Source organism: Heterodontus francisci, chromosome 18 (assembly GCF_036365525.1).
Source record: "Heterodontus francisci isolate sHetFra1 chromosome 18, sHetFra1.hap1, whole genome shotgun sequence".
NCBI classification, from domain to species: domain Eukaryota; kingdom Metazoa; phylum Chordata; class Chondrichthyes; order Heterodontiformes; family Heterodontidae; genus Heterodontus; species Heterodontus francisci.
In genome coordinates this window covers 63,991,652-64,007,789 of record NC_090388.1, presented here as the reverse complement: position 1 = coordinate 64,007,789, position 16,138 = coordinate 63,991,652, and the positions used below count along the sequence as shown (strand labels likewise).

The 16,138-nt window shown below is 43.9% G+C and overlaps 1 protein-coding gene across 1 annotated transcript in view; it reads right to left on the bottom strand.

Annotated features, from left to right (window-relative positions):
* Positions 1-16,138, bottom strand: part of LOC137379354 (alpha-aminoadipic semialdehyde synthase, mitochondrial-like) — a 70,243-nt gene that overhangs the window by 10,671 nt on the left and 43,434 nt on the right. The window contains exons 9-10 of the mRNA XM_068050059.1: positions 15,316-15,483; positions 4,444-4,539 (exon numbers count right to left, since the gene is read on the bottom strand). Coding sequence (XP_067906160.1) covers positions 4,444-4,539; positions 15,316-15,483 — 264 coding nt within the window. The remainder of the gene's footprint in view (positions 1-4,443; positions 4,540-15,315; positions 15,484-16,138) is intronic.

Sequence of the window (16,138 nt, the reverse complement as noted above, 5' to 3'; positions counted from 1 at the left end):
TGATTAGGGAATAACTGGATTAAAGAGTGGGAACAACAGGGGCAGAAGCAGCAGGGGGAGGGGAAGGAGGAAGTGAAAAGCACAACAAAAAGGCCACTTTCTACTCTCATGCTACACTGATATAATTTTATTTTAAAAAATTAAGTGTGCCATTGGTGGCTGGGCAAACCTATCTGAACGTGTTTCCACACAAGGTGAACAGCACCATTATCTTCAGTGCAAGATTAAACAAAAGTAAAAGGCGTTGGGATGAATTTTATCAGTGCTCAGTGGCTGGTGTTGTATCTCTCCTCTGCAGCAGTGGTGGAATCTCTCACTGGTGTCGGGAGCCATGTCTGCAAAGGATCGCCCTTATCTTCAAGAAGCCACTTCTCCATCTGAGCCAGTTCAGTGAACAACGGTGGCAGCTGGGACTGGCGCAAGACCCAGGTCTCATGGCAGCTGCCTGAGAAGCAGTCACACATTCGTAGCAAACATCTGCGGTGATCACATACCAGCTTCACCTAGATTGAGAGGGCTCCTTTAATGGTGACGTCTGCAGGTAGCCTGGCGGGAGGCCTGATGACCACATGAGTGCAGTCCAAGAACATTGCAACCTATGGCTCTCCGGCAATGGTGCCAAAACCAATGGCCCTCTGGGCCTGGCTGTGAGAGTCTGTCCTGATGCGGGCATACTCACTGGTCCTCCGGTGCAGGGCATTGGTGACCTCCCTGATGCAGCAGTGCACTGCTGACTAGGTGATCCCACAAAGGTCTCTGGTGGGCCTCTAAAAGACTGCAGAGGCGTCAGGCTTGAGAACCGCTGCCACTATGAGGATCAAAGGCATGGGATGTCCACCGGAGCCCATGGGCTGCAGGTCATCCTTGAGCAGGGCACAGAGACGTATCACCACCCTCTCTACATGCACAATCGCCTCTGACACTGGTGCTCTGACATCCGATGGCATGACATGTGGGGCCTGTAGAAGCACGGCAAACATAATGGCGAGCTCCCTTTGGCGGCTGCTGCTCACGACCAGAAGCCTCTACGTGGATTGCACCTGCCTGTTGATATTGCCTCTGGCGCATACGGATCCTCACGAGCAAAGGATCACACAATGTAGGATGAGCCATACCTATTTCCATGTGATAAATAAAGTTGAACCCTTCCTGTATTCAAAGGTTCCTAACAGGGCAGGGATTGGTGTTGACAGGTACATCAGCTGCTTTCCTGGATCAACTATGTGGCGTGCCATGGCATTGCCCATCCTGGCCAACACTCAGAGTGGCACAGCATGACCACATCAAGATCCTACCAGCTGAATCGAATGCCCCCACCATCCATATAATCTTAATGCTCCTGCCCTTTCTGGAACCCTTCCCACACACAGGGTGACTAGTGTGTCATTACTCCCTCACAAACACAAACAAACACAGAGCGTACACTGTTAACGGAGGGATGGTACTTGGTACCTCCCTTCATACCAGCACAGCTTTCCCTCCAGTAATCCCAGACCCCCTCCCTTTTAAGAATGCAGAGTGAGGCCCCTGTGTATCCCCCCCCCACTCCCTCCTAGAATGCAGAGTGAAACCCCTGTGTATCCCCCCCCCCACTCCCTCCTAGAATGCAGAGTGAAACCCCTGTGTATCCCCCCTCCTCCCTTTCAGTATGCAGAGACCCCTGTAATGCCCCCCTCCCTCCTCCCTTTAGGAATAGAGAGTGAGACCCTTGAAACACCTTCTGCCACAAAACCTTCTGCCTCTGTGGACCCATCGGTTTTTCCAATCGTGAACGGGACGGCATGTGACGGCCGCCCGTTCATCGAAAAATCAGTAAGTGTCAATGGAGAGGCGGAGGGCTGCATAATCAGCAAAGGTAAGTATCGTTTACTATATGCTAATTGTGGTGCCGCTGCTGTGTGGAGTGGGGGTGGGGGGGGTGCACCGAGGTCCCCTGCCGGCGGTAATTTGTGGTGGGTCCTTCTCGTCATCGCGCATCAAGGCAGGCCTCTCTCTGCAGAATTTTACCAGCCCCCGCACTGTGACCTGTGGCATCGAGGGGCCAGTAAAATTGAAAACATTTCAGATATATACGCCTCATCAGAACTGCGAGCTGAACGATAAATAAGATCTTGGTTGATCAAGGGGGAAAAAGGGCGGGGGAGGAATCAACACAGTGAGCAAGTTAATACAAATTGCTGAATAGAAAACTGTTACATGATATACAAGATGGAAAATGATACTTGTTAAAATCGGCATATGCTTAAGAGGGTGTCCAGACATGGGAGAAAACCACACACCCAAATAAAAAGGAACGTTCAAGAAAAAGGTGGGGGCAGGGGAAAAGAAAGAGAAACTTACAAAACACAGGAGGCTAGAATCTCCACTTTGACTCAAATCAGTAATCCGGGTGCCAGTTGTGCTCACAATTGCACTGGCTCTCCGAATTGATTTTATGGCTCAAGTTTACTACCAAACCCATTTCCATAATCACAAACATAAAGTCTTCAAATAATCAGCGCAATTGGCCAGTGTTTTAGAATGTAATTGTTTAGTTTCTTCCCAATGCATTAAAAATATGCTGAAACATATTTAACAGTGGTAACCTGGTGCAGTTTTATTATTATGGCTGAAAATGGGTTTATCACAAAATGCAAGCATTTTTTAAGCAGTGTCGAGTCCACTACCAGTGAGTAACTCAATTTTAAACAACTGAAATTACTTTAAAAATGATACATAACCATTTACTAGTTTTATTGCTGCACAATAGAGTTTCTTCGTAAAATAAATGTGTTTTAGTGTTCAGAAATCACAGCTGCAAACTCCACCCCACCCCAATCCCTGGAGCATCCCCCTCACTCCCCCAACACTGTTGCAGCCCCCTCCTCCATCATTAGTGCAGCCCACATCCCCCTCCATCCCCGGTGTAACCCACCCACCATCCTTGGTGCAGGCATTCCTGGTACATTACTCCCACCACCCTGCCCCCAACAACTGCTGTGTTCTGACACAGTTTCCACACCTGAAATGTCAACCGTCCTCCACCTTTCCCTGGCCTCCACCACCTCACGACAGACCAGATTAACTAACACTAATTGCCATAAAGGCAGGGCTAAAGTGTGGCGAGTCGAAGAGACTTAGCAGTTGGCAGGAAAAAAGACAGAGGCGCAAGGGGAGAGCCAACTGTGTAACAGCCCCGACGAACGAATTTTTCTGCAGCACCTGTGGAAGAGCCTATCACTCTAGAATTGGCCTTTATAGCCACTCCAGGCGCTGCTCCACACACCACTGACCACCTCCAGGCGCTTACCCATTGTCTCTCGAGATATGGAGGCCAAAGAAGAATTGCCATTAGCAGAGTCCAGTGTTGACTTTGAAATGTATTTTTTTTTTTAAATGAGGTTATAAAAAATTCATTACTTTTTTGGAAGTTGAGAGTTTTTATCCTTTTTTAAACTATCAGATTGCTCGTTGGACTCAGAAAAAAGATCAACAGAGTCAGAAAAATACACAGAAGTTACAACACAGTAACAGGCCATTCAGTCCACACAGTCTGCATTGGTGTGCACCCTCCACACAAGTTCTAATCACATTCACTCACCCTTCGCTTCACTGACTAATTCAATCTGATCTTGAATGTTGGCAGTTTCTGCCTCAATCACTGACGCTGGAAGTGAATTCCACAGCCTCACAAGTCTTCGTGTGTGATGAGGTTTATTGTACATTTTGCTCTAAGTTGTACATTTAATCTTGTATCTAGGTTCCTTGTTCTTGACCTCTCAACTAAACAGCCTACTTCTAATCATCCTGTTCAATCTGAAATGACTGGTAATAAAGAAGGAGTGGTGGTGCAATGAATGGCAATTACAATATGCTGCCCTTTGCAGTGTTCATAGGTGGGTTTACTTTGCGAATTCCTGATTTCAAAGGTGCCACTGGCAGCATTGGGTCATCAAATGGAGGTAAATCACTTTCCATCAGTAAGGTTGGAAAAACCAGTGGGTCAGTCACTCCAGGACACTCTTCCCTACCCCTGAGCACTACCTTAACTGGGAACATGTATTAAGTCTTTTTTTTTTGCCAGTCAAGGAGGATGAACTGCATGGATAGACACTGGAAGGGAAATATTGAGGCAAAACAAGTAAAATTACCAATAATACTTTTACCGACAAAAATAAACAAGATGGAATAAACAAGTGATACAAATCAAAATAATTTCAGCAATTTTCAAAACCTACATATCAGAAAGTCTGGAGAAGAAATACTTAAAATACATTATAAAATGGCTTGAAACTTGAGCCAAATGCTGTTATTAACGCAGTAGTTTAGTTCAGAAATAGGATTAGAGAAGGACAACATTCTGTATTTTAGCAGCTATCACTGTTACACACTGAGTTTCCCAAACCCTCAATACATTCCTGCAGAAGCATCCTGCACAATTTTCTTTGAAAGAGAAAGACATACCCAGGTTATAGGAGGAGCTTCAGGACTAAGCAGAGGACATGGGTCAGGATTGATCAGTCCTAGTTTGTGAAATCCTTTCACAGTATTTGCATAACCCTGAAAAAGGACACAGGATAATTTCTATTTGTGTGTTTCATTATGGACAGCACTGCAAATTACAAAAATCATCAACAGATTAAATATCATCCAGGATCAGTCTTGGTTAAAGTGCTTGACATTGTTTCCTGTGGAACGGCTGATGGCTGTTGGCGAATATTTAATGAATCAACTTGTCTGCTAAGAAGATGAAAATGGTTAAATCTTCCTTTTACAAAGCATGAAAGCCAATTCCTTAAATCCTCTGTAATCTTACAGCAGGCCCCTCTCATCCAAAAGGTGCCGGATTATTGCACATATGGATTTGGAACGGAAAACAGATGTTGATATTAAACAGACGACAAGAAATAATCTGCAGGAAAATAGCCATTACAAGTCATGGCTATGCAGTAACGCAATAACCCTCTAACCATAACATTGTCTAGGCAAAAGAATACATTCAAAGAACAAAGACGAAGCTGCATAATAACCTCTTAATGAACTGCAAAGACGAGAACCAGATTTCTAAATTAACTCTCAGCATTAGTAAATCAGACAGATGCTCTGTTCTGTTAAAAAAGGCTAACAGTAAAACATAACTGAATGGTTCATTAATAATGAAGGTATCCAGGATGGGAGGAAAGACAAAGACAACAACTTGCATTCACACAACACGTTTAACATAGTAAAACAACCCAAGGGGTTTCACAGGAACTTAATCAGTGAGAGTTCAACACCGAGCCACATAAGGAGGTAAGACAGGTGACTAAACCCTTCTTCAAAGAGGTAGATTTTAAGGAGCATTTTAAAGGAGGAAAGAGATATAGAGAGGTTTCGGGAGGAAATTGCAGAGCTTGGGGTCCAAGCAGCTGAAGGCACAGCTGCCAATGATGGTGCGATAAATTGGGAATATGCAAGAGGCCAGAATTGGAGGTGCAGAGACCTCGAAAGGTTGTAGAGCTGAGGACATCACTCCATGCGCAAGCTAGAGAAGAAGGGAGGAGAAAATCAGAAAGATGAACTTAAATGATATCAAAAAATGAATGTTGCTGCAACCTCGACTGCAATCATCACTGATCAACATGGAAATGAGAGCAGGTACTTTCTGTGCTTTGACTACATTGCACCAACTAGAAAGTGAACACTCACCAGTTCAGAGAAGGAGGATAGTGAGACTGCACCTGGAGCGTGTGAGTGTGTTTCGCCCAGAGTAAGCGACACTATTAGCCACCGTAATGATTCACATATAAGATATTTTCAATATGAAACAGTGTCTTACATGTCTCAAAATATAATCTGCAGGAAAATAGGTCTATTATAATCGTGAGCAATTATAGTAGGAAGTTCCACATGGCTGGAAACATGTAAATATAGTAACAATATTTAAAAGCGATGACAACATTCAACAAGGCAACTACAGGTCTGTTAATATATCAGTAAGAGGTAAAGTATTAAAATCTATAATCAGGAGCATAGGAACAAGTGTAGGCCATTCAGCCCCATCAAGCCTTTTCTGCAATTCCGTGAGATCATACTGATCTATATCCGAACTCAATTTACCCACCTGGGCTCCATATCCCTCAATACCCCTGGCTAGCAAAAATCTATCAATCTCAGATTGAAAATTATTGACTGAGATACTACTTTGTGGGAGAAAATTCCACACTTGCACCACCCTATTTTCTAACTGCTCTCCTGAATTGACTGACCCTGATTTTAAAAGTTATGACTCCATGTCCTAGACTCCTCCACCAGCGAATAAAGTTTCTCGCTGTCTGCCCTACCATTCCTTTCAAAATCCCAAAAACCTCAACTAGATCACCCCCTAACCTCCATATTCCAGGGAACACAAGCTTATTTTACATAATCACTCCTCATAATGTAACTCTTGGAGCCCCGGTAACATTCTGGTGAATCTGCACTACACTCCTCCAAAGGCCAATAAATCCTTTCTAAGGTGCACTGTCTTGAACTTTACATTGGATTCCAGATGTGGTCTAATTAGGGCTTTGCATAGTTACAGAAAAAAATCTTCCTCTAAGTTCTGCACTCTAAAAAGCCTAACATTCCATTAGCCTTTATTATCTTTTGTACCTGACAGCTACATTTTAGTGATCTGTATACACGGATTCTTAAATCTTCTTGGACCTCCACTGTTCCTAGCTTTTCACCATATGAAAAATACTCAGATCTATCCTTTTTAGGTCCAAAGTGGACGACCTCATATCTATCTGCACTGAACTTCATCTGGCATAGTTTTCCCATTCATTTAACGTTTCTTTGTAATTTGCCATTGTCTGACTGCTTACAGTTCTACCAATATTGGTGTTATCTTTGGATATGTGACTCTGTAGTGTTATCTAAGTTATGAACAAATACAGTTGAGGCCTATGTGGGACACCACTAGTCACTTCCTTCCAATTCGAGTACATTATCTCCAATCTATATCGCCTTACCAATCTCCAAATCGAGTCAATAATTTACCTTCTATTCCATGAGTCATAGAGTCATACAACACAGAAACAGGCCCTTCGGCCCATCGTATCTGTGCTGGCCATCAAGCACCTACCTATTCTAATCCCATTTTCCAGCACTTGGCCCGTAGCCTTGTATGCTATGACGTTTCAAGTGCTCATCTAAATATTTCTTAAATGTTGTGATGGTTCCTGCCTCTACCACCTCTTCAGGCAGTGTGCTCCAGATTCCAACCATCCTCTGGGTGTTAAAATCTTTCCTCAAATCCCCTCTAAACCTCCTGCCCCTTACCTTAAATCTATGCCCCCTGGTTACTGACCCCTCCGCTAAGGGAAAAAGTTTTTTCCTATCTAATCTATCACTGCCCCTCATAATTTTGTATACCTCAATCATGTCCCCCCTCAGCCTTTTCTGCTCGAAGGAAAAGAACCCTAGTCTTTTCAATCTCTCTTCATAGCTGAAAAGCTCCAGCCCAGACAACATCCTGGTGAATCTCCTCTGCACCATCTCCAGTGCAATCACATCCTTCCTATAGTGTGGCGACCAGAACTGTACACAGTACTCCAGCTGTGGCCTAACTAGCGTTTTATACAGCTCCATCATAACCTCCCTGCTCTTATATTCTATGCCTCGGCTAATAAAGGCAAGTATCCCATATGCCTTCCTAACCACCTTATCTACCTGTGTCCCTGTCTTCAGTGATCTATGGACAAGTACACCAAGGTCCCTCTGATCCTCTGTACTTCCTCGGGTCCTACCATCCATTGTATATTCCCTTGCCTTGTTAGTCCTCCCAGAATGCATCACCTCACACTTTTCAGGATTAAATTCCATTTGCCACTGATCCGCCCATCTACATTGTCCTGTCATCTAAGGCTTTCCTCCTCACTACTTATGGCACCACCAATCTTTGTGTCATCTGCGAACTTACTGACCATACCTCCTATATTCATGTCTAAATCATTAATGTACACTACAAACAGCAAGGGTCTCAGCACCGATCCTTGCGATACACCACTGGTCATACAGAATGTCCACTCACAGAAACAACCCTTGACCATCACCCTCTGCCTCCTGCCACAAAGCCAATTTTGGATCCAATTTGCCAAATTGCCCTGGATCCCATGGGCTCTTATTTTCTTAACCAATCTCCCATGCGAGACCTTATCAAAAGCCTTACTGAAGTCCATGTAGACTACATCAACTGCTTTACCCTCATCTACACATCTAGTCACCTCCTCGAAAAATTCAATCAAGTTAGTTAGACATGATCTCCCCCTGACAAAGCCATGCTGACTATCCCTGATTAATCCCTGCCTCTCCAAGTGGAGAATAATCCTGTCCCTCAGAATTTTTTCCAATAGCTTCCCAACCACTGATGTTAGACTCATCGGCCTGTAATTACCTGGTTTATCCTTGCTACCCTTCTTGAATAATGGTACCACATTTGCTGTCCTCCAGTCCTCTGGTACCTCTCCTGTGGCCAGAGAGGATTTGAAAATTTGTGTCAGAGCCCCTGCTATCTCCTCTCTTGCCTCACATAACAGCCTGGGATACATCTCATCTGGGCCTCGAGATTTATCCACTTTTAAGCCCGCTAAAACAGCTAATACTTCCTCCCTTTCAATACTAATATGTTCAAGTATATCACAATCCCTATCCCTTATCTCTACACCTATATCGTCCTTCTCCATAGTGAATACAGATGAAAAGTAATCATTTAAAACCTCACCTATATCCTCCGGCTCCACACACACATTGCCACTTGGGTCCTGAATCGGCTCTACTCTTTCCCTGCTTATCCTCTTTCCCTTAATATACTTATAAAATGCCTTAGGATTTTCCTTTATCTTGCCCGACAGTGTTTTTTCATGTCCCCTCTTCGCTCTCCGCATTACTTTTTTTAAGTACGCCCCTACACTTTCTATACTCCTCTAGGGCCTCCGCTGTTTTCAGTGCTCTGAATCTGCCATACGCCTCCTTTTCTTCATGATCCAATCCTCTAGATCCCTTGACATCCAGGGTTCCCTGGACTTGTTGGCCCTACCCTTCACCTTAATGGGTACATGTTGGCTCTGAACTCTCACTATTTCCTCTTTGAATGACTCCCACTGGTCTGATGTAGACTTTCCTACAAGTAGCTGCTCCCAGTCCACTTTGGCCAGATCCTGTTTTATCATATTGAAATTGGCCTTCCCCCAATTCAGTACCTTTATTTCCAGTCCGTCTTTGTCCTTTTCCATAACTACCTTAAATCTTACAGAGTTATGGTCACTATCCACGAAATGTTCCCCCACTGACACTTCTACCACTTGTCCAGCTTCATTCCCTAGGATTAGGTCCAGTACTGCCCCCTTTCTTATAGGACTTTCTACGTACTGGCTTAAAAAGCTCTCCTGTATGCATTTTAAGAATTCCACCCCTTTAAGCCTTTTGCACTAAGACTATCCCAGTTGATATTAGGGAAGCTGAAATCGCCTACTGTTATTACCCTATTATTTTTACACCTCTGAGACTTGCCTACATATCTGCTCCTCTATTTCTCCCTGACTGTTTGGAGGCCTGTAGTACACTCCCAGCCATGTGATTGCCCCCTTTTTTTTTAAGTTCTACCCATATGGCCTCATTTGAGGAACCTTCTAAGATATCATTCCTCCTTACTGCAGTAATTGACTCCTTGATCAACAGTGCAATGCCACCTCCTCTTTTATCCCCTCCGCTGTTACACCTGAAAATTCTATACCCTGGAATATTGAGCTGTCAGTCCTGCCCCTCCCTCAACCATGTCTCTGTGATAGCAACAATATCATAATCCCATGTGCTAATCAATGCCCTCAATTCATCTGTCTTGCTCGCAAGACTCCTTGCATTAAAATAGATGCAATCCAGCCTTGCATTTTTCACTTGTGTCTGAACAAGTCGATATTTGCTCTGCCTTCCAGACTGACACTGTTTCTCTTCTATATTTGACTGTGCATCACCCCTTACTGTACCTCTACTCTGTATCCCATCCCCCTGACAAATTAGTTTAAACCCCCTCAAAAGCACTCGCAAAACCTCCCAGCAAGGATGTTGGTCCTGTTCTGGTTCAGGTGCAACATGTCCAACTTGTACAGGTCCCACCTTTGCCAGAAACAGTCCCAGTGATCCAGGAAACTAAAGCCCTCCCTCCTGCACCATCTCCTCAGCCACGCATTCATCTGCTCTATCCTCCTATTCCTATACTCACAAGCACGTGGCACTGGGAGTAATCCAGAGATTACAACCTTTGAAGTCCTGTTTTTTAATCTGCTACCTAGCTCTCTAAATTCTTATTGCAGGACCTCATCCCTCTTTCTATCTTGTGTGTACCAAAATGTACGACGACCTCTGACTGTTCACCCTCCCCCTTCAGAATGTCCTGCAGCCGCTCCGTGACATCCTTGATCCCAGCACCAGGGAGGCAACATACCATCCTGGAGTCACTTTGCAGCCACAGAAACCCCCTCTGTAACCCTTATGGTCGAATCCCCTATCACTATAGCTCTCCCACTCTTTTTCCTCCCCTCCTGTGCAGCTGCGTCACCCGTGGTGCCACAGACTTGGCTCTTGCTGCATTCCCCTGAGAAGCCAGCTCCCCCAACAGTATCCAAAGTGGAAAATCTGTTAGATAGGGAGATGGACCCAGGGGACTCCTGCACTACCTGCCTAGCTCTTCTACTCTGCCTGGCGGTCACCCATTCCCTTTCTGTCTGAGCAATCTTTACCTGCGGTGTGACCAGCTCCGTGCACGTGCTATGCATGATGATCTCAGAATTGCAGATGCTCCACAATGTCTCCAGCTGCCGCTCCAGATCCGAAACGCGGATTTCGAGTAGCTGCTGCTGCAGACACTTCCTGCACGCGTGTTCACCCTAGACACTGGAAGTGTCCCTGACTTCCCACATTGCACAGGAGGAGCACTCCATATTGCTGAGCTGCCCTGCCATGATTTACCCTTAACTTATCCCCTTACATTACCCAACAATTAGATTATTTACACTAGGGACCTTGATTCCCTAAAAAAAAACACAACCTACTACATTAAAAAAACTGTAGACCTTTCTGTTTGCTTTAGTTACTTACCCAGCTATTTAGAGTTATTCCCTAACAGCAGTTAGTCACCAACCAATCACCTTGCAGCTTTCCTGTGACGTCACTGTTGACTTTTTTTTTCAAAACTCCGGGACGCTTGAAGAGGTCCAACTACTTTCCACTCCTGAAGGTAAGTGAAGGCCCCGAGCCTCACGTTGAATTTATCCGCTCCCGGTTCTCAGTGTTTCCACACAGGTCCGACTGCTCTCCGCTCCTGAAGGTAAGTGAAGGCCCCGAGCCTCGCGTTGAATTTATTCGCTCCTGGTTCTCGGTGTTTCCACACAGGTCCGACTGCTCTCTGCTCCTGAGCTAACAGCCGCTTATGTGGAACCTTAACGAATGCATTCTGGAATTCCATATAAACTACATCTTGTTATGAAAGTGCCTCTGTGTTTTGTGAAATATATTTTTTGAGGATTCATTTTTGAAAGATTGAAGAAATGTTAAACTTTGGCGTTTTCAAAGGGGGTCATGTAAAGGCCACTTGACTTTGAAAGACAGTCCCTGGAAATGATTTTTAAAAGGGTCACTGAGAAGTCTTGTGAGGAAAACAAGCCTTTCCGGGAAACCAGCTGACCTCCAGCAACAACAATAAGCCTTTCTGGGAAACTACCTGATTTCCAGCTCAATAAACAACAGAGAACTTTGAACACCTGGAGAAGTTGTTTACAAAGAAGTGACAGTCAAGATTGATGGAGGTCAAATGGTTGACCTCCTGTTGTCGGTTTCACTTTTGAATTGTTTTGAGTTGGGGTTAAACTGGATAAACGGAGAGAACTTCCAAGCAGTGAAGAGAGCTGCCAAGGAGAGAAGAGAATTCCCAAGGAAGGAGAGAAGACCACAGCCCAGGTCAGCTTTCCAACAGCTCTCTAAAAGACCCTGAGAAGTCCGCTATGTCAACTCATCTCATCTCCTGTCTTTGATAAAAACCTGCTAAATTAATTCTCAACGCTGCCGGAGAAGAACTGTTCTGAACGATCCCAGTGACCTGTCTACGTGAACTTGGAGGTCAGACGGTATGCCAGTTTTTGGAACACAGCATATCTCATCTGCTATTTCTTCAAGAATGAACAAGTATTCAGCCCAAGTGCTTTTTTTGTCTGTAACAGCTCGAAAAACAAAAATCCCTTTATTTTTCCGGTATGTGTGTGTAAGAGTGTGAGGGAGCTAAAGTAAAAAAGGAACGTTAATATTTCAGTTGGTGTGTTTATGCTTTACTTCATTACTGGTTAATACTTGTTTTATAATAAGCTGATAATTTTGTTGTTTATTAAAGAAACCTGTTGATGTGTTTTATTCTGGGACCAAAATAGAATCTATGATTGACCGCATTGGTAAGTGGGAAAAAATTTAAATATATGTTGTGACCAGTGGAGAAGTGGAACTAGAATAAACAGTGCACTCCTCCCGCGTCGGTCGTAACAATCCATAGAAAGTAATCTATCTACTACTTTAGTTAGCTCCTACAATTATGTTTGTTATACATGATATTCCCTTTGCAAATCCATGTTGGCTCCCTCTAATCAGCTCAAATGTCCTCAAGTGTTCAGTCAATCTGTCCTTAATTATAGATTCCAATAACTTCCCCACAACAGATGGTAACAGGTCTATAATTTCCTGGATGGGCAAATAGCCTCATTCTGTGCTGTTACGACTCTCTGACTTTCTCATCTTTCTTATATAATGGAGATACATTTACAATTACCCATTTCTAAAGGGACAATTCCTGAATCAAGAGAGTTTTGAAAGATTATGGCTGTATTTGCACACCTAACTCCTTTAAAACCCTGGAGTGGAAATCATTAGGTCTTGGAGATTTATCAGTTTTTAGTAACATTATTTTTTCTAATACTGTCTTTTTGCTTGCATTGATGTTAGTGAGTTCCAACCATTGATTTATTATTACTTTCCCTGGAATGTATACAAAGTAATTGTTCAACAAGTCTTCCGTTTCATTATTTACATTTGCACTTTTACCCGAGAGTGTTCCAGGTTTTCGATACTCAATGTGTAAAGAAGTACTTTCAGACATAATCCCTGAAAGACCTAGCTCAAAATTTAAGGTTATGCCCTATTGTTCTGGATTTCCCCACCAGAAGTAATAGTTTCCACCCTATCAAATTCTTTTATTATCTTAAACAACTCAATTAGATCCCCCCTTAATCTTCTGTACTTGAGGGTATACAAGCCTAGACTACGCAACCTCCCCATAGAATTTAAATCTTTGAGCCTCAGTATCATTCTGCTGAATTTAGGACTGAGATGAGGAGAAACGTCTTCATTCAGAGGGTTGTGAATCTTTGGAATTCGCTAACCCAGAGAGCTGTGGCTGCTCAGTCCATGAGTATATTCAAGACTGAGATTGATATATTTCTGGGCACTAAGGGAATCAAAGGATATGGGGATAGGGTGAGAAAGTGGAGTTAATGTAGAAGTTCAGCCAGCATCTGACTGAATGGCAGAGCAGGTTTGATTGACCATATGGCCTACTCCTGCTCCTATTTCTTACGTTCTTAACCAGAGCTTTATATAACGATGCCATAATGTTCACTGCTTTGCCTACAATGGTACAGACTGTGGCAGAGAATGCTGATGAGTAGGCGTTTGCACATTGCTCAGTTAACAACCACATGCTGATAGCACAATGATCGACAATTTAATTAGCATCGAGAACAAAACCCTCACTTTGGGCTGGATTTTGTTCTCCCCCAGGTGTCAGGTTCCATGGCGGGGGGTGGCCTAAAGATGGCTCTGAATGAGGCCCGCCACAGACCTCAACAGCGTGAGGGCCCGACCCGATCCTCGCGGAGGCAGTGAGGCTCCGAGGCAGCTCCCTTGCCGCTGGGCGATGGGACCACAATTTAAATATTCAAATTAATAAAAATAAATGTAAATATACTTACCGGAGATCTTGAGGGCCCGCCACAATCTTCGGCGCGGAGGCCGGCAGTCCCGCGCCTTCAAATCCCCATCCAGGGAAATGAAGCACCACACTGGTGGGGAGGGGGAAGGAGGTAGGTTTGTCAGTGCAGTGGGGGTAGGGGGGTGGGGGAAATGGGGTCAAATATACGTAATGGGTGTAGGGGATGGTAGGAAGGGCTGAACCTTAAACTTTGTGCAGTTTGGGAAGGAAAGATCAGATGTAAAGTAAGTGTTTTTTGGGGGAAAAATGGAAAATAGCTATTGGATTGATTGTGGCGGGGGGTGGGTGGGTGGGTGGGTGGGAAAGGGGCGTTAGAAATTTATTTATTTAATTTTGGGTGTAGGACTTTAAAAATTTGAATTGGGCAGCAGGGCTGGCTGCCCTTTAAAAACGGCACCAGCTCCTGAACACAGTCAGCTGACACCATTGCCAAGGACAGACAGCTCGTCCTCTCCACGAGACTGGGGGGGGTGGGGGGTGCATGCCGCCCGGCTATTTAAATAAGCCGCCACGCTTAAGATCACGGTGGCTCTACGGCGTTCCGCCTGCGTGAGCGAGCTGCCATTTTTTGAGCTCGCCGCTGAAATCAGCAGCGGGCTCTTAAAATCCAGCCCTTTATTACTAATGTCCTTGTTCGACAGACTGCTTGTCTCTGCCCTTCACTTTATATTTTGGTCACAAAACACAGCTTCCATTACAACTCTAGTTATTTCAGAACTGTACAACAAAATACAGACACATTTCTAGTTTGTCACAGAGCAAAATAAACCAAAAAAGGAGCATCAGAGGACAAAAATAGGATTGGTGAGCAGTACATTTAGTACAGCTATTAAAAAGTAATTATTGAAAGGATAATGAATATTTATAATAATCTACCAAGAAAATTAAGAAAGGCACATTCATTAGGGTTCTTCAAAATATAATTAGATGTCAATTCAGAACAGTTAATAAGGGATGGTATTTGATGGGCTGAATAGGCTTTACCCATTCCTAATGTTTCTTCATCTGTAAACTTTGTCTGACAGTCCTATTCAGTGAGGGCAGCACAGCTTTGTACAGAAAGCAACTATCATGCATATCTCAGATTAATTTGGCAGTCCATTTAAACAGCTTCCCATGTTCACCAGCTACCAATTAATGCTGTACTCTTTCACCAGAAAGAAACACAGCCAGCTTTCTAGTGGCTAAGCCTTGTATGATAACCTCCTGCTGTGTCATGATGAATTACAACTGGCATTTCTAATTTATCAGTTTGGATTAAGCAACTTGAAGTTTCCCATTCTTACCTTGTATCTCAGGGTGCCCCGTAACAAAGTCTGAGCTGACTGGATGCCGTATGGCATGGCGTATTTGAGACTGTCTCTGTTTGGTATACCCTCTAGGTTGAATCCTGGGAAGAAGGCCATTGGACTGGCATTGTCAAGTGCAGCACCTCCTGCTGGGATGTCAACAACCTGCAGTTTAAGCATATTGATAGACCATAATGTATTCAAGCACTACATTTAAACAGAGCTCACAAACATTGGAGGGGTGAACTTTCACTAGAATACTCCTGGGCATCCACTGTAAATTTCAAAGAAGAGAGGCAAAAACCCCAGAAATGCAGTTCTTTCTGCCAAGTTAAGGTAGATCAGTGGAAGAATGGCTGTGGAAATTCACCTAACTTTTCATCACATTCCGTGTGTCGCCATTTGTTTGCAATAAAAATACCTGGGCCAAGAATTTCTCCGGTTACTGTGCATAATAGCTTCAGAATTTTACTGGAAATACAAACAAAGGAAATCTTGACAAGTACATTCATAAGGCTGCTACATATAGTGAGCAGGTGAACTGTTACCCCATGTTCAACAATAGTCATGAGCCAGGCACAGAACTGAATTACACAGAACTAATTACAGAATACTGCTCCCTAACTTCAGCTGGACATCACCCACTAACTTTCCCTATAATTTTATTTATGTTCCATTATCAATGGCCCTAATGGTTCCATTTTGCATTGAACTTTAATGAAAAAGGCAACAAAACCACCACCTCAATGAATACTGTGTCCGAATATTGCAGAGCACATGTTGCTGGCAGGAAGCAGCTAGAGGAGACATCAAGGACTGT